Here is a 20,452-nt window from a genome sequence, read left to right as displayed (position 1 = left end):
TTTTGCTTTGTTTGTACTACCTGTGGCTAGCGGTTAGAGTGCAGTATTGCAGGCCACTTCAGCTGACTAACTGCAGTTCAGCGGTTCAAATCTCACCGACTCAAAGGTTGACTCAGCCTTCCATCCTTCCGAGGTGGGTGAAATGAGGACCCAGACTGTGGGGGCGATATGCTGACTCTGTAAACCACTTAGAGAGGGCTGAAAGCCCCATGAAGTGGTATATAAGTCTAACTGCTATTGCTATTGCTAAATTGTGTGTTTGTGTGTGGGAGGGGATCCATGTGCAAAGGTATTGTTCCTTTCTCCATATCAGGGACTGGATTCTCTCCATCTCCAGAGCACGGGGGCTGCCCAAGTTTCTTAAGCAACATAAAACCCTGCTTGTTGCTGCAATAGATAAAGGCAGTTGCACCATTTTGGTAGAAACAATAGGTCATGCTGAATAAGCAATGGGAATGGGCAATAAATAATAATATAACAATATAATAAGAAATTAGTTGCTTTTTGAATCCGTAATAAAGCATTTTAAATAATTGGACAACATGGGGTCCTTGGTGCCCTCTGAGCTTGGTCGTTTGCCTGCAGACATTTAGTTACCCAACTAGGTAACATTATCAGTGTCAGTGGGTATAGGATTTGCACCGTTTATATACAGTAGTTTGCCCTGCATGGGTGGGGTTGTGGTTTCCTTTTCATCAATTTCTTCATGAGGGTATTGTTTTCTGCTTGAATGTTTGTTTGATGTTAATCCCTGCTTATCAGAGTGGAAGCTGCTGGAAACGATGTGTTTCGGTCTTTTTGTTTCCTTCTTAGCTTTTTGACTGTCTCTTTTAAATTGCGTGTAAACATTGGCAGCAGACAATTGTTTAAAAAGATAAGGATCATATAGCATTAAATCATGATCTCAAAAATGTAATAATCCCATTTTTGGTGTAAAGAGGAGGAACAGTCCAGAAAAAGCAAAGAAATCATAATCGTACCTCTCATTCGAAACCCAAGGATAACCTTGTTCAGAACAGAGAATAGGAAATGTGGTTTTCCTAGTTAATCCTCGCCCCCCCCTTTAAAGTTCAACAATACTTGGATTTGCAACCCTTCTGAATCTTTATTGAAATACAGCAGCCGTTGAAAACCAACCACGAGAACCTCCAGTGTAAAAAAAGGCAAATACATTGTATATACCCTAAAATCCCACTTCATTTATGCCGCGGTTCCTAAATTTGAGAAATGGGTTTTCACGAAGATGTTGTTGCCAGGCTGCAGACAAGAGTAGGGAGCTTGTGGCTTCATGTTAGATGCTGCTGAGCCCCAATTCTCAGCTGCCTTTGCTCCCTCACCAAGAACCATTCAATTGTGTTGCATACAGTCAGGTTCCCCTTGAAAATAACCCAACACCACCAGGGAGGAACTGGGTGGTTTAACCCAGTGTTTCTCAACCTTGGCAACTTGAAGATGTCTGGACTTTAACTCCCAGAATTCCCCAGCCAGCATTCGCTGGCTGAGGAATTCTGGGAGTTGAAGTCCGGACATCTTCAAGTTGCTAAGGTTGAGAAACACTGGCTTAACCAGAGTTCTCCACCAGAACAAATTGTGGTGTTGGTTCCTCAGCAGACCACCAGGTGGCAGACGCTGATCACAGGAGGTGACGGAGCCCGCCAGTAGGGGGCGCTTCCATCTCAGGATTAAAATAGTTGCTTTTCTCAACTCTGCAATGCAAGGGGCTACTTTGGAAGTCTCTAACATGCCTCTCTGCGAAGGGTTCTAGTGAGGGCAGCTAAGCAGGAGACCCCAGGCAGAGAGCTGGCTTTGTCCCATGAACCAAAACCAAAGGGGTCTCAAAGATGGCGCTTCCGGCACTGCTCACCGCTCTCGGCCTGCCTACTTGCCCACATCCAAACTGGGCTGGGTTTCAGGATGCCAAAATAAGCATTTCTACCTTTGGAAGAAAAACCCCGAACCCAACTGGCTACTCGCTTCATGGTCGGGCTTCAAACGGAGTTCAGGTGAGGCTCCTGCTCCTCCTTGTAGGGGGGCAGCTGGGGAGAGGGCTCTTCCTCTCCCCTGTCCTGCTTGTCCCTCTCGGCTTCAATCCAGCTCTGGGGAGAGATCGTCTTCTTGGGCCCGTGTGGGGGAGGGCCGAGAAGGGCTTCGATGTCCTCGTAGTTGATCACTTCTTTCTCCAAGAGGGCGTCTGCCAGCTGGAGAGGAAGAATTGGCAGGCTTCAATCAATAAGCCTCCGTTTGCCACAGGAGTCAAAAACGGCATGGGGGACTCGATGCCCTGCAACGCACCTTCAGGGGTCCTGACAAACGGGACAGAATGTTCTGGGGAAAGGTTTCGGCCCCTTCGCCACTTCCAAAGTTTGGGGGAGGGGGAGTTGTGGTCAAGGAAATCTGGCTGCAGAAAACCCTTCTCCCCTGACCTCTGCGTTCCAGCTAAGGAGCCAGAAACAGCTGCCCGGAGCAGGCATTACTCTGAAAAGTGGCAAACCTGCCACATTTCCTTTTGAGAATGCAGCGCATCTAGAATATCGCGAGTTGCCTTTCCTTCTGCATCAACTACATCTAGATGTTCCAGAACCAAATCACAGATCTGCCTGTTCTGGAAGGAAAACAAGGCGCTCCGGAGACATGTCACACCGGCATGAAATGTTTTGCACATCCTTTGGCCATGTCTTAAGTTCCTGGCACTGCCCAGGTCAGAATCCGCCCTCTCTTTCCCTACCACAGACCCTGCCAGCCCAGGAAAGGTGAAGAAGGGGTGGGAATGGGCATCATGGGCCTGCGCAGCCTTGTCCATCCTCAAAGAGGGGAGGGCAGAAAGCTTCTCCTGGTGTCTCCCAAGCCCCTTGGCCCCTTGGCTCCACCTGCACCTCCTGAAAGGGGGAGCCTTTGGGGTGCTGCAGGGAGGGCACCCTAGCAGAGCCCGGAGCTCTTTGCCAGCTTTCAAGCAGGAGTTTTATAATGTGTTCTTTCTCTTTAATAGCACACTTGCTCTGAGAGTCACTTGAACCTCCCAGGAGAAGCCAGAAGGGAGCAGTTTGTTAGGGACCGACTGCCGATCCCCTCCCGGCCTTTCACTCTCCCCAGCCTCCCCAGCTCTCTATTTGGGCCTTACCATCTGCAGTTTGTCCCGGTTGTCCATCAGCAGCTTCTCTGTGCGCCTATACGCCTGGGCGATCAGCAACTTCGCTTCCTAGGAAAAAGGCAGCCGTGGAAGGAATGGGGGCCACAGCCTTTCAGTCAAAGCTCCCAGCCAGGAGAAGAGGCGGCTGGGGATCCAGCGTCCTGGCCCTGACTGCCCACTAGGAGGGATCGGGCCAGCCCTATAACCTTCCTGCCTGGGAAGCTGCGATGGGGAGGGGTCCCGCTTCAAGAGCCCTGTCACTCGAGACCAGCCAGCCCCGCCTCCCCTGCAGCTCGCCCCCCCCCTGGGAGGGCTTACGTGGTCCATTATCTGCTGGAGCCCTTGGCTGAAGGGGCGCCTTCCAACCCCTCGACTGCCGCTTTCCGTCTCTGGGAAGGACAGGTGGCCGATGGCGGGCATCATGCCGTATTGCTTCACCATGGAGTAGGCTATCCTGGTGACCTTCCGGAGGTCATCTTGGGCCCCTGGACCAAGGCAGGATGAAGACAAAGGTTAACGCTGAGAAAGTTTTCAGAGGCGGCCAAGGGGCTCTCAAAATCCCCCCCGAAGGGAGGCACCCGCTGCCCTCGGGAGGCCAAGGAGCTTCCTTTCTGCGCAAGGCCGGCCCTCCTCACCTGTGGTCACTTTGTTAAAGGTGATGGCTTCCGCGACTCTGCCCCCCAGCGCCATGCATATCCGCTCGAAGAGCTGGTCCTTGGTGAGGAGGTATTGGTCCTTGGGCAGGATCTGGGCAAAGCCCAGCGCGGCGTTTGTGCGGGGAGCTATGGACACCTGGAACAAGAAAGGGGGATAGAGGATTGGTGATATAATGTATAACGTTAAGAACACATTACAATGATATCTTGTTGTTGATAAATAATTTTAATAAGGGAATAATTGAAAATTGGTATATATATATATATGTAGCGACTATTTAGAATCTTTTGTTGAAAAATGAAGGAATAAGATTTCTGTTTGAATGTGTGATGTACAAGGATAATAACGAACATAAGCATACCTGATAGTTGATTGGTGGAATTATGCATAATTGAAAATAGTGACATACAAATATAAATGGTTGGTAAAAAAAGTTTTTTTCTATCACATGGGGATTATATAAAGGTATAATGTTATCAAATAGACAGTCAAGAATGTAAGGGAATCATGATTTACTGGAAAAAATAATAATACTAATTGTAATTGAACATATACTGTACAATGAAAGTGAGGTACCAGATGAAAAATCTGAGATGGTAAATATTATTTGAGAATATGGATGTTAAAACACCTGTAGCCAAACGACATGCTGTATGTGATGTTTTTTTTTTATTGTTGTGTGTATGTGTTGTCTACGTAATAAAAATAAAAATTTATATTAAAAAAGAAAGGGGGAGGGGGAGGAGGAATCGTCAGCTGACCTGCCTGGCGTTGCAGCCGAGTGTCACAGCAGAGAGCCAGCTTACCTTCAGCACTGCTTCGGTGTGCTCCAACAGCCAGCCCACCAAGGCGTGGCCCGATTCGTGGAATGCCACCACTCTCCGCTCCTCCTGCGAAAGGATCTTGCTTCTCTTGGCAGCTCCTGTGAAGGGGGTGGAGGGGGGAGAAGCTCTCCGTTTCCCAGGTTGTGTTTCCAGCATTACCAGGCCAAGCGCTCAAAAGCCTCTTGTATATTTCGCACCACGAAGAGGCCAAGGAACAAAATTTTCCATTCCATTCCATTCCATTCCAACACTTGCTTGAAGAAAGGCTTACAAATGGGTTGTTAGGCAACCACACAAGTCCACAATCTCACACCTGAGACTTACAGAGCCATTTCTAGTTTTAACTGCTATTAAACTTTGCCTCCCCTTTGGAACGAGCTTCCCTGCAGAGATTCGGACCCTCACCTCTCCCCAGGCCTTCCGAAAAGCCGTTAAAACCTGGCTGTGTCGGCAGGCCTGGGGTCGATGAGTTCCCTTCCCCTCTCGAATCGTGTGGCTGTTGGTTGTCTTTTAAATTCCCCTGTACCTTTTCTGTTGTAGTTTCTTTGTGTTTACCTCTCCCCTCCCTTTGGGTTTGTGAGCCGCCCCGAGTCCCTCAGGGAATAGGGCGGCATATAAATAAAATGAACCTCGAACCTCGAGGTATCCTTGCAGCCAAGAAACACCCAAGCATAAAAACAAGGTCTCTGGTTAGAACCGTACGATTTCTGTCCCCGAAGAGCTGGCTGCTCAGGTGAGGCTCCCCACCAGAAGACCTCCAGCAGCCTCGCTCTTCCCCTCGTCTCTTACAAATTCCAGCACGCCTGATTCATCTGGACCAGCCACTGTGAAGGCTCCCCAACTCAGAAGGGGCTAAACTGGGGCCTGCTTCCATCAGGAGATCCTTACTGGAACCAAAATGCCAGCCCGCAACCTCGGCCAGCAGCCTGGGAGCTTCTCTCCGTCCACTTGTGTTTAGGGAGCTCCCATCAAGGCCAGAGGAAGGACACGATGTCCACCAAGCACAGCATGATCAGAGACAGTTATCACTCCACACCGCCAGATCCTAACTGAGCCGGAACAGAGACCCAGCGTGCTTGGCTTGGTCAGTGGGTGGCTCTCCTAGCCGAGCTCTCCTCCTGAATCTAGGCTGAAGAAGACGGTCGCTCCAGGAGGGAAAGCAGGACGCTTACCTGCGATGACTCTCTCCACAGCACTCTCAAAGCTGATGGTGTCGATGGACTTGTATCCCTCCCTGGCAGCGTGGAGAGCCGCCTCGTTACAGATGTTGGCAATATCGGCTCCTGTGGAGGAAACGAGACTCTCGTCCGGCTTCTGGAGCATCGAAGGGAGGGAAGAGAGCAGGGGGCTCTTAAGGAACCAAGACGGGACCCTCAGTGGGGCCAGCACCCCCCCCCCAATCGCCCAGCAGAGCCCAGGGTGAGAAAAGGGTCCAAGGGCCAGCAGGGACACCAGCGAGGGAGAGAAAGCAAAGCGTCACCTCTGCTCCTCACTTGCCAACTCAGCCTGGAAGGCAGTGCCAGGCAGCCAGTCCGCCCCTTGAGTTGGGATGGGGGGCAGCCCCCTTTGCCTGGTCATCCAAGGCACTAAGTCTCAGCATCCTTCATTCCTTTAGCTCAGTGTTTCTCAACCTTGGCCACTTGAAGATGTCCGGACTTCAACTCCCAGAATTCCTCAGCCAGCATTCGCTAATTCCTAACTAATACCTTACGATGAGAGGATGACAAGGAGTTTGGCAAATCCTTGCACTTACCAGAATGCGCCTTTGGGAAAGTGTTTGGTTTCCCTTGAATATACCAGTTCGACTTATATACCGCTTCCTAGGGCTTTCAGCCCTGTCTAAGCGGTTTACAGAGTCAGCATATCGCCCCCAACAACAATCCGGGTCCTCATTTCACCCACCTCGGAAGGATGGAAGGCTGAGTCAACCCTGAGCCGGTGAGATTTGAACAGCCGAACTGCAGAACTGCAGTGAGCTGAAGTGGCCTGCAGTGCTGCATTTAACCACTGCTCCACCTCGGCTCTTAAAAGGCTGGTGCCCAGTTAAAGGCAAGTGGAATTTGGATCGGGGTCTCCCCATCCTGGGGAAGGGTCTCTGCAGCTGAGGGATTTCACAGGCTCTTTACGGCTAGCACCCCCTGCACCCCCCCCCCTCTGCCTTGGAAGGTGTCTCTCTTCCCTCTCTCCTTGAACCTCATTCATTACCAGCATCCTGGCATTTTCCTCTAAATGCCTTTTTAAAAAAAACCAACCGTGGCATTTTATTTAAATGCTAAAAACTGGGAAAATAAGAGGTTCTGCCAAAGGAAAAGGGAAGCAAGCCCTCGGCAGTGGGAACCTGGAGGTGGGTTGGGAGGAGGTTTCTGCAAATGAGAAGCAGGCCTTTCAAGCAGGGAGATTGTGCTGCCTAAGCAGGATTCAAACCGCAGGCCTGGCTGCCCACACAGAGGTGCTCCACATCTGGGCAGCAAGGAGTTAATTGGGCCCAACCACAGGGTGCTCCCAGGAAAAAGGGAGGGGGGCGGGGGAGCCGGGAGAACCAGGCTGGCGTGGCCTGGGGTGGCTCTGATGAGACTGGGCAAGCGGAGGAACATCTGTTCTGAGTTGGGTGTGTGTGTGTGTGTGTAGGCAGAGCGGAGAGCAGCAAAGTGGCAGCCACCCCAGAATGGGGCTTGGCTGGGAGAGACGCCCAGCTCTCTCTTCCAAGAGGGAAGATCCCCGTAGCTCTGGGCTTGGAGAAGCTGGGGCTTGTAACCCCCCCACATACCGCTGAAGCCTGGGGTGAGTTCAGCCAAGCGCTGGGAGTAGAAGCTGCTGGGCTGGGATAGCTTCAGGCCCTTCAGGTGTTGCTCGAAGATCTCCCTCCTCTCCTGCAAAGAGCAGAGCGGGTGTGTTGCTGAGCAGCCAGCAGAGCCCCCCAAGAACTGGAGGGCAAAGAAGGGCAGAGCCTGTGCCCCCCAAAGGCCCCCGGGACGGGCTTAAATGCAGAGCGCGTCTGCCTGGGCCACGGCAGGATGTCTCGGGCGCAACGGGCCCTGAGCCAGAGAGCAAAGGGGGGGAAAGCCCGCTGAGATGGCCAACCCCCTTTTCCCCTTTTGGGTGAATTCGGTGCATCTCCAACCGTTTCACCATCGCCCCGCTAGCACCAAGGTAGCAGACTCACAAGCGCCCCCCCCTTCCCTCGATGCGTGAATGAAAGGAAGGAAATGGGGGGAGCAGGGGGGGGGGGAAGTCAGGTTGGCCCTGTGCCAGAGTGTGACTCATGTGGCTGCTCACAATAGTCCTGATTAGAGCCCGGGGCTCAGCTGCCAGGATTTCCTGCTCCTTTCCCCTTCAGGGCAGCTGCGCGGCTCCAGCTCCAGACCAGGCATCCGAGGGATTTCAGGCCAAAAGAGGGAAGAGCCAGAAAGGGCAGCTGGGCCAGGAGAGGGGGAAGGAGCTCCTGCTCTCCTTGGATGAGGGGAGCCCGAGAGAGAGAGAAGCGCAGGAGGGGCCCTGCCCCCCTTTTCTCCGGCTGGTTCTGGGAAAGAGCAAGGAAGGCTCCCTTTGTGGACCCATCTTCCTCAGCCAGAAGGACAGGAGCAACAAACGGTTCAGGCTCCTGGCTTTAAACAAACACCTGGGTCCCACGGCTCAGAGTGAATAAGCGCCAGAAGGAAAGTGGGCCGTCCAAGCAGGTGAGTGGCTGGACAGAGTCGGGGGCTTTTGGCTCAGGGATCCAGAGGGGCCCCTTCCTCCTCCACTTCCACTGGGATACCTGCAGAGTGGGCAGATCGATAAAAATGTGGCGGTCCAGCCTCCCGGGTCTCATGAGGGCGTTGTCCAGGATATCAGCTCGGTTGGTGGACGCCAGCACGATGACGTGGTCCGTGGTCCCCATGCCTGCAGAAGAGAAACGGCAGAAGCTCAGAGACGATGGGCAGAGATGCCAGAGATGCCCTCTCTGTGCCATGGGCACAGCAGCCATCCAGGGGCAATCCAGTCTGGATGCTGGACCAAGAGGAGGGAGGAAGTTTCAGGAAGGAGGTGCTCATAAACATTTATTGTGTAACAATAAATAATAAAGCTTGGCTGTCTGACTGCTCGGGCTCTCTTACGAAGGGCACTAACAGCGTTTCCAAGCAAGGCGCAGATATTAAAGCAGAAGAACCCACAGAGGTTTCAGGGACGAAGTCAGCCAAACATATTCAGAGCAGGGAACGAGGGAATTGCCTCAGCATTCAGATGCCAAGAGCTGAGCGTGACTCATCTGAGTCCCCTTCGGGGAAAAGGGCGGCATATAAATGTAATAATAAATCCAATCATCTTCAACCGGTCTCAGCAGAGATTCACTTTTGCTTACAACTCTATAAGCCCTGAAATGCAGCCCCATCAATCTAGAAGGCCAGGCAGGCAGTGGCTGGCTCTGCCACTTCTGACGCGCATAAGGCTGGGCCTTTAATTCATGCAAGGCTGCTGCTGTGGAGGAGGCCTCCCTGGTTCTCAGCCTCCAGCTGGAGAGAAGGCCGGCCATCTTCCCAGCACTTCCACCTGCCTCCCGTCCCCAAAGGGACTTTAAAAAGACGGCTGGAAGGAGCCAGAGCAGGGCGACTCTTCTGGTGCAGCACCGGAGGAAGAGGATCAGAGCTGAAGGAACGCCTTGAATCGCTCTGCTTCCCTGGAGGAGACGTCAACTTGGGCCGGCAGCACTGATGCTCCCCTTCCCTCCTGACCAGCAAGGAGAAACCCACCAGAGGCAGCAGAGGGAAACGGCAGAGCTGACAATGAAGGCGAGCCCAGAGCCCCCCAGATCTAAGGAAAGAGGCAGCCGCTTGAGAAAGCCGCTTGGGAATCCCTGCAGGGATTCGGACCCTCACCTCTCTCCAGGCCTTCCGAAAAGCCGTCAAAACCTGGCTTTGCCGGCAGGCCTGGGGGTTATGAGTTCCCTCCCCTCTCGACTTGTGTGGTTGTGCGACTGTTGTCCACTTTTATTATTTGTATTTTGTCTTTTTATGTTCCCCCTTTTTCCCCCTTGAAATGTTCGCCGCCCTGAGTCCTCCCGGAGAAGGGCGGCATACAAATAATAAAATACAAATACAAAGGAGTGGGGAGGGGGGCAGAGGAGGCATGCTGGAGGGGAAATGCCCAACATGGGGAGGCGAATTTCCTTTTGGGGTGCGGGGTGGGAGGAAAAGGCCCCAGGCTTCAAAACCAAACCCTTTGCCGTGAGAAACTGACCGTCCATTTCTACCAGCAGCTGGTTCAGGGTCTGCTCCTCTTCGGTGTTGGAGAAGCCGGACATGTTTGTCGAACGCCTTTTCCCAACCGCGTCGATTTCATCTATGTAAACGATGCACGGGGCACAAGCCCGGGCTTCCTTGAAGAGGCTCCGCACCCGGGCAGCGCCAAGGCCTGCAGAAGGGCAAAGGGGCAGGGAGCTCTGAACCAAGGCACCGTCTAAAGGGAGGGAGGCTGGGACCCCAAGAGTTTCTGCTCCTACTGGCTGGGATCCTCGCAGCTCTCAGCCCAACAAACCCACTGCTGGGCCAGTTTCTAGCCAGACGGGTTCTCTGCCTGGAGCCGGCAAAGGGCACCCCGTAGTCAAAGCCCCGGTGCTTGTTCTGGGCTCCAGAAGCCCCCCCCGAGAGCCCCCCAATCCTTCCAAGGAACCTGGGGCTCCAGCAGAAGCTTTCTAGGGTCAGAAACGGTGGGGGGCCAGGGGGTAGGAAGCAGCAGATGATGGCCGTCGCCACCAGCCTCCTGATGAGGCCACTGGTTCCAGGCCTCTGGAAATCATCTCCTTCCCCGGGAGGCTCCGTGGGCGAGAAAGAGGACTCACCGCCAATCACCTCCACAAATTCGGAGCCAGCTATCGCCAGGAATGGCACTTGGGCTTCCGTAGCCACCGCTTTGGCCAACAAGGTCTTGCCGCAGCCGGGTGGCCCGAGCAAGAGGGCCCCTCGGGGCACTTTGGCTCCCAGCTGGAGGAAACGCTCCGGACTCTGGAAGCGAAAGGAAGGGGTGGAGTAGAGCAGTGTTTTTCAACCTTGGCGACTTTAAGTCTTGTGGACTTCAACTCCCAGAATTCCCCAGCCAGCTGTGCTGGCTGGGGGATTCTGGGAGTTGAAGTCCACAGGACTTAAAGTCGCCAAGGTTGAAAAACACTGGAGTAGAGAACGCCCTTCTCTTTCCCACAGGGGCCCCAGGAGGCCGGAGGGATTCTGCAGCCTCTCTCGCCCGAAAGCCTCTCGGGATGAGCAGAGGAAGCTTCCCCAACCGTCCCCTCTCCTCGGCCTTCCTGCTTCCCCAGGCAGGCCGCGTCTTTTACCTTCAGGTAATCCACAAACTCCTTGACTTCCATCTTGGCCTCGTGCAGGCCTGCCACGTCCTTGAAACTGATGCCCTTCCCAGATTTGCCGTCCACGATTGTGAAGCGAGCCCTTTTCAGCTGGTTCTGCCAAGGAGGGGGAGAAAAAGCAAGCTCCTAGACCCTGTGGGTTGTGGCGCTCGGAGGGGAGTTCGGATACTCCTAGCAAGAGGCACACACCCGGCCTCCCCCCCCCCCCCCCCGGACAGGGCCCAGGTGGGGCTACTTCCTGCTTTCCATCCCACGGTGGGGCTGTGCTGGCTGCTGCCCTCCAAGCGGATAGCAGGGAGCGGGGGAGGGGGGAGGACCCTCTGCCCACAGCAACCCTCCTTCAGCTGAGCACGTGCTCCTGGTCAAGCACAGAGGTGCCTCTCTCCCGTCCAGGTGGAAGGGCTGATGGGGGCTTCTTGAACTTCAGCCCCCAGACTCCAGAAGTGCCTCCTCTCAGAGGGTCTGATGACTGGGGGGCAGCCCTGAAAACAGCCGGCATCGCATTCTGGCCTCCTCTGAGCTGGTGTGACGGACAAAACCACTATTGACCTGAACTGCAGCCCAGCAGGTGATCCTTCTCTGCTGAGCTAATCTTTTAGCCCTGCTCCCAGACGGGCTCTGACAGCGTGAGAGGGAAGAACCCTAACCCTAACCCCGAGAGGAAGGGGAGCCAGCAGAGACTTCGGAAAGAGTTCTCCACTCCCCTCGGAGGCTTTAGGGGCCACCTGCCACATTCTTGGATGTGCTGGGTTGGGGGCACAGTCCCCACATCCTTGGAGGGGCAGAGAGCTGGGAAAGGCTCAGTTCCGAGTGCTGCCCCAGCCGGGCAAAGACCAGCAGTTTTTCCTCAGCCAAAGGGGTGGGGGTCTGCCTGGCACAGATCAGGAGGCACCTGACCCCTGGCAAGGGGGGAAAGGGGGCTGCTAACAGCTAAAGCGGCAGCAAGAGGGATGGCTGAGAACTGTTGCAGGGAACGCTCTGCTGGCAGCACGAAGACCAGAGCAGCTGATGCCCACCTGGACTGACAAATAAATGGCGCCCTGTGCTGACAGAGGCCTGCAGAGTTGTTCCAGGCAGGGCGATGGCCCCGGCAGTCCCTGGAGCTCAGCCTTCCCACCCGAGAGGAAAAGGGGACTCCCTTTTCGTACACACCCCTGTATAGGAGGCTGGACAGCAGGCAACCCCAGCAATGGCAACCGCGATAGAGGGAGACAGAGGAGCCCCAGGCTGCCCAGTCTCTGACCACCCCCATCTGGAGGATGTCAACCCCCCCACCCCATGGTGAGGCTACTTACAAAGGCACTGAAGGCGCCTTCCCTTCCCGATAGGCCAGCCAGCCGGAAAATGTACCACAGAATGCCAACGCTCACCACAGTCATCCCCAAGGTGTAGAGGGCACTGCCGAGACAGGAGCACAAGAGGGTCAGGACTTGGCATCCGGAGGCAGATTTGGGGGAGCCAAAAGCACAGCAGGAAACTGGATTTCTCAAACGACAGAATAAACACCGCAGGGAGCCTGGGGGTTGTGGTAAATCCTTTGGCTCACTTAACTGTCCCAAAGGAGGAGAAGCAGGTGCCAACTGGACTACTGTAACGCACTCTACATGGGGCAGCCCTTGAAGAGCGTTCGAAGACTTCAGCTTGTCCAGAATGCAGCCGCGCGAGCGATCGTGGGTGCACCTCGGTTCACCCACGTAACACCGATCCTCCGCGAGCTGCACTGGCTGCCCATTGGTCTCCGGACTCACTTCAAGGTGCTAGTCGTTACTTTTAAAGCCCTACATGGCATCGGACCTGGGTACTTGAAAGACCGCCTCCTGCCACTTACCTCCCAGAGACCTATTAGAACCCACAGACTAGGCCTCCTCCGGATCCCATCTGCCGGCCAATGTCGGCTGGCGACCCCCCCGGGGGAGGGCCTTCTCTGTGGCTGCTCCGGCCCTCTGGAACGAACTCCCCGTGGAGATCTGGACCCACACTACTCTTCCGGCCTTGCGCAAAACAACTAAGACCTGGCTGTTCCGGCAGGCCTGGGGCTGTTGAACTATCCAGCCCCATTCGAGGTTACGACTTGTTGAATTTTAAATTGTTGTTTTTTATTTTATTTTTGTATCCCCTCCCCTTTTTATTGTTAGCCACCCTGAGTCTCTCAGGAATAGGGCGACATACAAACCAAATAAAATCTAAATCTAAATCCATGCAGCTTCAGTTTGGGGGAAGACTCGAAGGGGAATCTATGCCAGCCCACTGCAACCGAGTGGCATTCCGTAGGAGACTCTGGGGTCCCGGCCAAGAGGCAGAGTTTGCTGCCAGGAAGGGACCATCACGGCACTCCCAGGCGGCCGGCCTTTCCCCAAGGAACTCCTTTGCCCAGAGGCCTTAGGCCGGGCCCTGGTCCTGGCATCTGCAGTCCCTATGGGTCCTGCATTCTGGGCCGGACAACTCAGGCCACTCCATGGCAGAATCTACCCTACACCTCATCTTCAGGATAGGACAATAGTGCTCAGCACTACATCTGGCCACAGTGCGCCCCAAGATCAGAGTGCAGACCAACAACTGTCAGGAAGGGAGACAGGTGGACAAGAGAGGCTGCCAGGGGGGGGGGGGGAGGCAAGTCAAGCCCTCCCTCCCTCCCTCCGTACTTTCCAAAGAAGCTGCTGCGCCTGTAAGAGACGGGGATCCGGTCGCTCAGGTCGATGTTCAGCTCCTCCTCGGCCGCTCGCAATTTCTCCTCGAACTTGTCGATGTTTGCCACCTTCATCACGTAGGTCAGGCTCAGCTTCTGTAGGAGACAAAAGGGGCGGAGAAGTCCCAGCCAGGTGAGCCTTCGAGAAGGGAACACAGAGGCAGCCTTGGCCCAGGTGCTCATGGAGAGGCCATTCTGCAGAGGAAGAAAATATCCCCAGCAAGGCAAAAACGGCTTCTTCACCTACTTGGCCTCCCAGCCTGTCAACATCCAAGCCCCCTTGAAATCTTGGGCCAAAACTATTTATATTTTCATTTTCCCACCGGTTAACTCCTGAACTAGAAATCAGTTTCAAATCAGTCCAAAGTTTTAGCCTAAGACTCTGGCCAAATGCTTTAGCTGTGTTCTATCTAGGACAGTGTTTCTCAACCTTGGCAGCTTGAAGATGTCTGGACTTCAACTCCCAGAATTCCCCAGCCAGCATTCTGGGAGTTGAAGTCCAGTCATCTTCAAGTTGCCAAGGTTGAGAAACACTGATCTAGGAAGCCCTTCAAATCATCAAGGAACACACATAAGCCATTGATTTCCTTTATTTATCACTTTCATTGACTGAAATCATTCAGAAAAACCTGAAAGAATTCCGTCTCCTGGTTCGAAAGCCGAGGATCCCACCACAGCACTTCCCAACGCACGAAGGCCCCGAAAAGGACACTCACGGGCCACCCAAAGACAACGGCTCCCGGGTGCAAGTGGATCTCCACGATTTCGCTCTCCGGCACCACCTGGACGCTCTGCACCTCCCCCTTGGCCAGCAGCTCATTGACGAAGTCGTTCCAGGAGATGCTTCCCGCGCTGGTGGTCAGTGAGTTGAGCAGGCTCATGATGATGGCGATGAAGAAGAGGACCTTCAGCCGCTCGCGGTACATCTGGTCTTCCCTCTCCCGGCGCCTCTTCTCCTCTGGGGAGAGGAAACACAAGAGCACATCAAGACCAACGTTACAACAAGCGGATTATGCCTCGGGCCACAGCCTCCCCCCCCACCCCGGTTTTCGTTCCACATTTCAGCCTTCCCTAGAAAACAAAGCTGGGACTAGAAAGCCAGCATCTGGTTTGCAGAAGGGGAGCCAAGGTGGCGCAGTGGTTAAATGCAGCACTGCAGGCTACTGCTAGATCAAATCTCCCCGGCTCAGGGTTGACTCAGCCTTCCATCCTTCCGAGGTGGGTAAAATGAGGACCCAGATTGTTGGGGGCAATATGCTGACTCTGTAAACCGCTTAGAGAGGCCTGAAAGGCCTATGAAGCGGTATATAAGTCTACTGCTATTGATATTGCTATTGATTGTGTTTCAGCCATTGCCCGGCCTGAATGGAGGGAGGCCAGAGCGGGGCTGGCCAGCTGGGTGGCAGGAGAGGCCAGGCCAGGCCGACGGCTGGGGCGCGGGAGACCTTAGGGAGCTGGCCTAGTCGGGATGCCAGCCTTGCTCCTCAGCAGGGGGGGGGGGCTTTGTACCAGCCAGCCAGCGCTTCTCAAGACAAAAACAGACAAAGCCCCCAAGGGACAAGAGGAAGGTATTTTTTATCTTGGAAACGGCCAGAGCAGCATGGCTGCCTCCTTGCAGCACCTATGTGTGTGTGTGTGTGTGTTGAGTCTCGCTTTCTTCTGCCCGCTTCCAATGTCTCTCAATGCCCATCTTGGGGTTTTTTAGTTGCAGTCTTAATTGGAGCAGTTCTCAGTCTGGTTTATTTATATGCAGTTCATCTGAAACATAGGATCAGGAGTTACTTTCTTGTTTGTTTTATTCTCTTTTTAATGGGCTATTTTGAGGAGCCTGAAGCTGCTGTTGTAATGAAGTTGGGGAAGTGGCAAGAAAGTTTGCGCTCTTTTTCCCTTTTGGGGGTGGGGGTGGGGGTGGTTCTTAAGTAAACAGATTCCTTGGGTTGAGCAAGGACAGCCAGGACAAAGGCAAAATGGACTGCTAAATTGCTGCCACACCCACCCAGTCACATGACCACCCAGCCACGCCCACCCAGCCAGCCCAGTCCCCCAACAGTGTGAATCGGCCCCCTGTTCAAAAGGTTTGAGTACCCCTCCGTTAGAGAAACTCACAAAAGAAGACGGAGGGTTTTACGTGGATCACATTGTTTGCATGTGATAAAGAAGGGTTAAAAAGCAAACTTTTATGGAAGGAACCGTGACCAGCTCTCTGCTCCCTGGGCCCCTTTCAAGGGGCTGGAAGAGGCCTCCTTTGGGCCAGGAGACCACCAGTGTCTCAGGATCCCTACGGTGCACAGGATGAGCAGCAAACCTGCCCTCTTTCCCAGAAGTTCTCTACCCTTGTAAGCACCGCCTTGCCAGGTGAAGGAGGGATATTCAGATGGACCCCAAACAAAGCGGCAAAATAGACCGTAACGCTCCAAGTTCACAAGGGAGAAAGTGCCCCAAAGGGCTGACGTAATGAGGAACCAGGGCTTTGTAGCAGGGCTTTGCCTGTTTTGCCCTCCTATGGGCATAACGTGTTTAAGATAAGAAATGGGAGCACCTATGCCTGGCCTGTCCAGATGTACATGCATATAAATCTCTACAACAAAATTATTTTAATAAGGCTCTGAATAAATGCACCGTCTTTACAACAGAAACATTTACCTATCCTTTCCCTTTGATTTTTTAAGTAAATATCATTTTAATATCATTTCAAGAATGATATATGAACAAACTAAAGACAACGAGATGCCCAGATTCCCAGCTGTGGTGGAATATCCAGTGTCCTTTCCTTTTGCCCAGAGCAAGGCTTAGGCGGCATTTGTGATACAGTCCTTACAGAGTCACCTGCATTAAGCATACACAGGTAAGAAGACACACCCAGCTGCTGAGGAGAAAAGTGTAGGTTCCTTATAAAATTAAGCTGGGGCATAAAATGGCCATGAGCCTAAAAAATTTTTTTTCAACCCAAGAACGTGTCATTTTAATTTTAATATATTAAGGCTCGAGGTTTGTTCATCTGAGAGAGCTCAGCAAAGCCAAACAAGAAAACAGGAAGGTTTCTGGGCCAACACGGTTGATGAGACCCAGCTTGTTCAGAGTAATTTAAGATGCAGAGAGATCTGAGCTGATGAGAGGCTAAGGAGGCTGACAGAAAAGAGGAGACAGACGGACGTGCTTCACCCAAACCCAAAAAAACCAGTTAGGGGCGTCAGAGCAAAACTGCATATAAATCCAAACTTACCCTCATCTTCCTTTGGGGCTTTCCCTTTGGGCTTCCCCCCGCTTCGGTCATTGCGATGAGAACCAGACGTAGAGAAATAGCAGCAGGCGCCACCAGTAAGGAAGCCTGCAGTCAAGGCCAGGAACCTCTGATCTGTTTGGCACAAAGAAGAGCCAGGAGTGCAGAATCGCTCAGCCGCCATTCCAAAGAAGCAGAGAGTCCTCAGTTTCAAAGGAAGGAACCGGGTTTGGCTTAACCTTCAGCACCCCAGAGGGGAGACAGAAGCTGCAGCTCTGCCAGGTGGCCCTTTCAGCCATCGCCGCGTGGGAACCATTCCAGAGGGACACGGAGGCAGCCAAAGGGAAGAAAGGCAGGCCCGCCATCAAGCAGGCTTCAGGAGAAAGGGCAGGGGGTTCCTCCTCTCCCAGAACCGCTTCAAAGCATCCTGTGTGAGCTGCCTCTTCAAGGACCACTTGGATAGGACATGACACTGAGGGGAGGGGGAGGGAAGGGCTCCTTTGCTCCAGGGGCCCCAACTGGGCCAGGATGCTGATCTTGTTGCGCCAGATGCAAACCATGAGAAATGCTCGGGCATTTTAAGCCACTTTTTGAAACAGAGGCCTCCCTGACCAGCCTCCTTTAGTGCAGGCCACTTCAGCTGACTGCTATCTGCAGTTCAGCGGTTCTAATCTCACCGGCTCAAGGTTGACTCAGCCTTCCATCCTTCCGAGGTGGGTGAAATGAGGACCCAGACTGTGGGGGCAATATGCTGACTCTGTAAACCGCTTAGAGAGGGCTGAAAGCCCTATGAAGCAGTATATAAGTCTAACTGCTATTGCTATTGCTATTCCTATTATCTATCGTCCGTCCGTCCGTCCGTCCGTCCGTCCGTCCGTCCGTCCATCCATCCATCCATCCATCCATCCATCCATCCATCCATCCATCCATCCATCTATCTATCTATCTATCTATCTAAGAGCCGAGGTGGCGCAGTGGTTAGAGTGCAGTAATGCAGGCCACTTCAGCTGACAGCAGTTCGGCTGTTCAAATCTCACTGGCTCAGGGTTGACTCAGCCTTCCATCCTTCCGAGGTGGGTAAAATGAGGACCCGGATTGTTGGGGGCAATATGCTGACTCTGTAAACCGCTTAGAGAGGGCTGAAAGCCCCATGAAGCGGTAGCTAAGTCTAACTGCTATTGCTATCTAAAAACATGTAAGTGAAAGTTAACCATGCCTGTTTCCCCCTCTATATCCTCATTCCGTATCCCTTTCTAACTCTGGGGGAAAGATGGGGGGGGGGTCCTCCGAAGCATCTTTCTCAGGCTCCTCGGCAGGGAAGGCCCCAAAGGGCATCTGGGGGCACTGCCCAGACCCCCTCCCTCCTCCTCCTCCTCTCTTGGCAGGGCTGGGGAGAGAAAGTCTTGCTGGGATCGGAGCAAAGTGTGGCTAGGAGGGGATGGAAACGACCAGCAACCGCCCAGGCTGGAACATAAGGGACCCACTTCCCTCTCTTGAGCCCCGGACAGTGTTTCTCAACCTTGGCGACTTTTAAGTCCTGTGGACTTCAACTCCCAGAATCCCCCAGCCAGCTGCGCTGGCTGGGGGATTCTGGGAGTTGAAGTCCACAGGACTTAAAGTCGCCAAGGTTGAGAAACACTGCTTGAGTGGGTCTGGCCCCACAGCCCCTTCCTCCTTTTCGCCCATTCGGTTTACTCTGGGAGACGTTGCTGGGGTCGCCTGCAGCCTCTGCGGGGGTGGGTGAGGGAGGGAGGGGGCGACGCTTCCTACTCACCCAACAGCCTCCGCAGCCGGGCGGGGGTCCAGGCAGGCCGGGCCCAGCAGCCCCTGGAGAGCGGGCCGGGCAGCCGCGGCTGGAAGGCAGAACGCGGCGTGAGCGGAGCCCCCCGTGCAACGCCCCCCCTCCCTCCGCCTGGCTCGGGCCCTGCCGCCCGCTCACCTGAAGGTCGCCGCTTGGCCTCTGCTCCGCGGGGGCCCGGCTCCAGCGGCGCGCCAGAGCCCCCTGGGGGCCGCCCGGCAGAGGAGCCTGTGGCCGGAGGAGGAGGCCGCCGCGGCCCCCGCGCCGGAGCAGCAGCAGCAGCAGCGAGGCGGCGCCCGTCATCCCCGGGCAGGCAGGCCGCGCGACGGGAAGGCGGCGGCCATCTAGGAAGCGGGCAGCCCGGCCTCAAGATGGCCGCCGCCGCCCTGCAGGGAGACCCCGTGCTGCCACCTAGCGGGGGGGGGGAGAGAGAGGGTGGCGGCACCGGTGGGGGGGGGGGGCGAAGGGGCTGGCCGGGCACCATGGGTCTTGTGGTGCCGCAGCCCCCGCCACCCCGCCCTCTGGGCCTGCAACCGGGGTTGAGACCAGGCGGCAGGGGCGGCCCTCGGGGGCAACGCTTCGCTTTCCTTTCCAGGCCTGGAGCTGCCGGGTGATGGAAGGACAAGACGGGCATCCCCACCCCCGCCGTCCATGGCGCGGAGGGCCCAGCGAATGGTGGGGAAAGGAGGCCCCGGAGGCCCCCAGCGCGGGTGGAAGCCAGCCCAAGGGCGCTGCACCCGTTGGGTTGTAGAGTTTGGGCAGGCCTGGTTGCAGAACTGGAAGCATCACAATAGAACAGTGTTTCTCAACCTTGGCCACTTGAAGATGTCCGGACTTCAACTCCCAGAATTCCCCAGCCAGCGAATGCTGGCTGGGGAATTCTGGGAGTTGAAGTCCGGACATCTTCAAGTGGCCAAGGTTGAGAAACACTGCAATAGAAGTCCCGGAAACAACTCGCTGGTGAAGAGGAATTAGGACATGCCAAGAGAGAGGATAGCATCACAGACAGCAGAATCAAATAGGGAAGTGGGAAATTTCAGCACCGTGGCCAAAAGTGTATTTATTCTGGTTCCAGAAGTGGGTGTGGTGCTTTGCATGTGGACACACCAGGGTTATTAAAAGGATGCTCGCCGGTAATTCAGAGACTCTGAATTTGCACACACCTTTAAGTCCTGTGGGTTCCTTCCCTTCATAAAAAGGCCCGGGAGTCAAGTTGCAGAAGAGAATTTGCTCAGTTGGATAAGCAAGGAGATATTTAATAGTTGAGCAACAGATTCAATGCAGTGTGGTTAGAAAATAAAGTTAGTTTAGGCAGAAATAATGTTAAAGCTGTGTTAACATTTTGTTTGAAGATCAAATTTGTAATGCTTGAAAGGCTTTCACAATTTCATTGAATAGAAACTTCACTGCTCTTCCCTAAATAAATGGTTCCCTTCTCCAACAACTTCCAAACAACAACAAACTTGCAAAACTTTCCCCTATGTTAATATCCCAGTAATCAACTTTGTGACAGACACAACCAGGATGTTAACTGGTTTCCTCTGGGAGACACGAGTAAACTTGTGACCAAACCGAGAGCCTACTGCATAATCTACATGCCTATTTAGATAACTGGTCCTTAACTGAGAAACATTTGATGTATAGACATAAAATTCAACTAGATGGCTTTATTGACAGAAGTGACATTTTGAAAGTGATTGTGGAGGAAGTGTGCCAGGAGAAAAAAAATATCTGTCACTTGCATTGATAGGCATCGGCTTCTTATGGTGAAATACTGTAAATGGCTGCCTTGATTGGAGCTTC

At 53.9% G+C, this 20,452-nt stretch overlaps 1 protein-coding gene across 1 annotated transcript; it reads right to left on the bottom strand.

Annotated features, from left to right (window-relative positions):
* Nucleotides 1-1,538: 1,538 nt before the first annotated feature.
* On the bottom strand, nt 1,539-19,021 carry SPG7 (SPG7 matrix AAA peptidase subunit, paraplegin). Its single transcript, XM_087701733.1, has 17 exons — nt 18,791-19,021; nt 18,626-18,704; nt 16,855-16,986; nt 14,348-14,589; nt 13,588-13,727; nt 12,241-12,343; nt 10,916-11,041; nt 10,427-10,589; nt 9,826-9,999; nt 8,366-8,490; nt 7,376-7,478; nt 5,781-5,891; nt 4,591-4,706; nt 3,763-3,919; nt 3,446-3,612; nt 3,119-3,196; nt 1,539-2,198 (listed from the first exon to the last, which is right to left on the bottom strand). Exons 1-17 carry the CDS (start codon nt 18,950-18,952, stop codon nt 1,989-1,991), a joined length of 2,388 nt encoding a protein of 795 aa, XP_087557859.1. The 5' UTR covers nt 18,953-19,021; the 3' UTR covers nt 1,539-1,988.
* Nucleotides 19,022-20,452: the final 1,431 nt, after the last annotated feature.

This window comes from Thamnophis sirtalis, unplaced genomic scaffold (genome assembly GCF_051295495.1).
Source record: "Thamnophis sirtalis isolate CommonGarterSnake01/CBP01778 unplaced genomic scaffold, rThaSir2_p1.2 scaffold_14, whole genome shotgun sequence".
NCBI lineage: Eukaryota > Metazoa > Chordata > Lepidosauria > Squamata > Natricidae > Thamnophis > Thamnophis sirtalis.
This window is presented reverse-complemented; position numbering and strand designations above follow the sequence as displayed.

What these genes read in the sequence shown, in the direction of transcription:
- SPG7 (XM_087701733.1), bottom strand. Translation starts at nt 18,952, where the DNA reads ATGACGGGCGCCGCCTCGCTGCTGCTGCTGCTGCTCCGGCGCGGGGGC. An exon ending in CCGGCTGCGGAGGCTGTTGG is followed by an intron (nt 16,987 to 18,625) that starts GTGAGTAGGAAG and finishes TGTGCCAAACAG; the next exon opens with ATCAGAGGTTCCTGGCCTTG. An exon ending in AGTTTGTGGATTACCTGAAG is followed by an intron (nt 10,590 to 10,915) that starts GTAAAAGACGCG and finishes TTTCGCTTCCAG; the next exon opens with AGTCCGGAGCGTTTCCTCCA.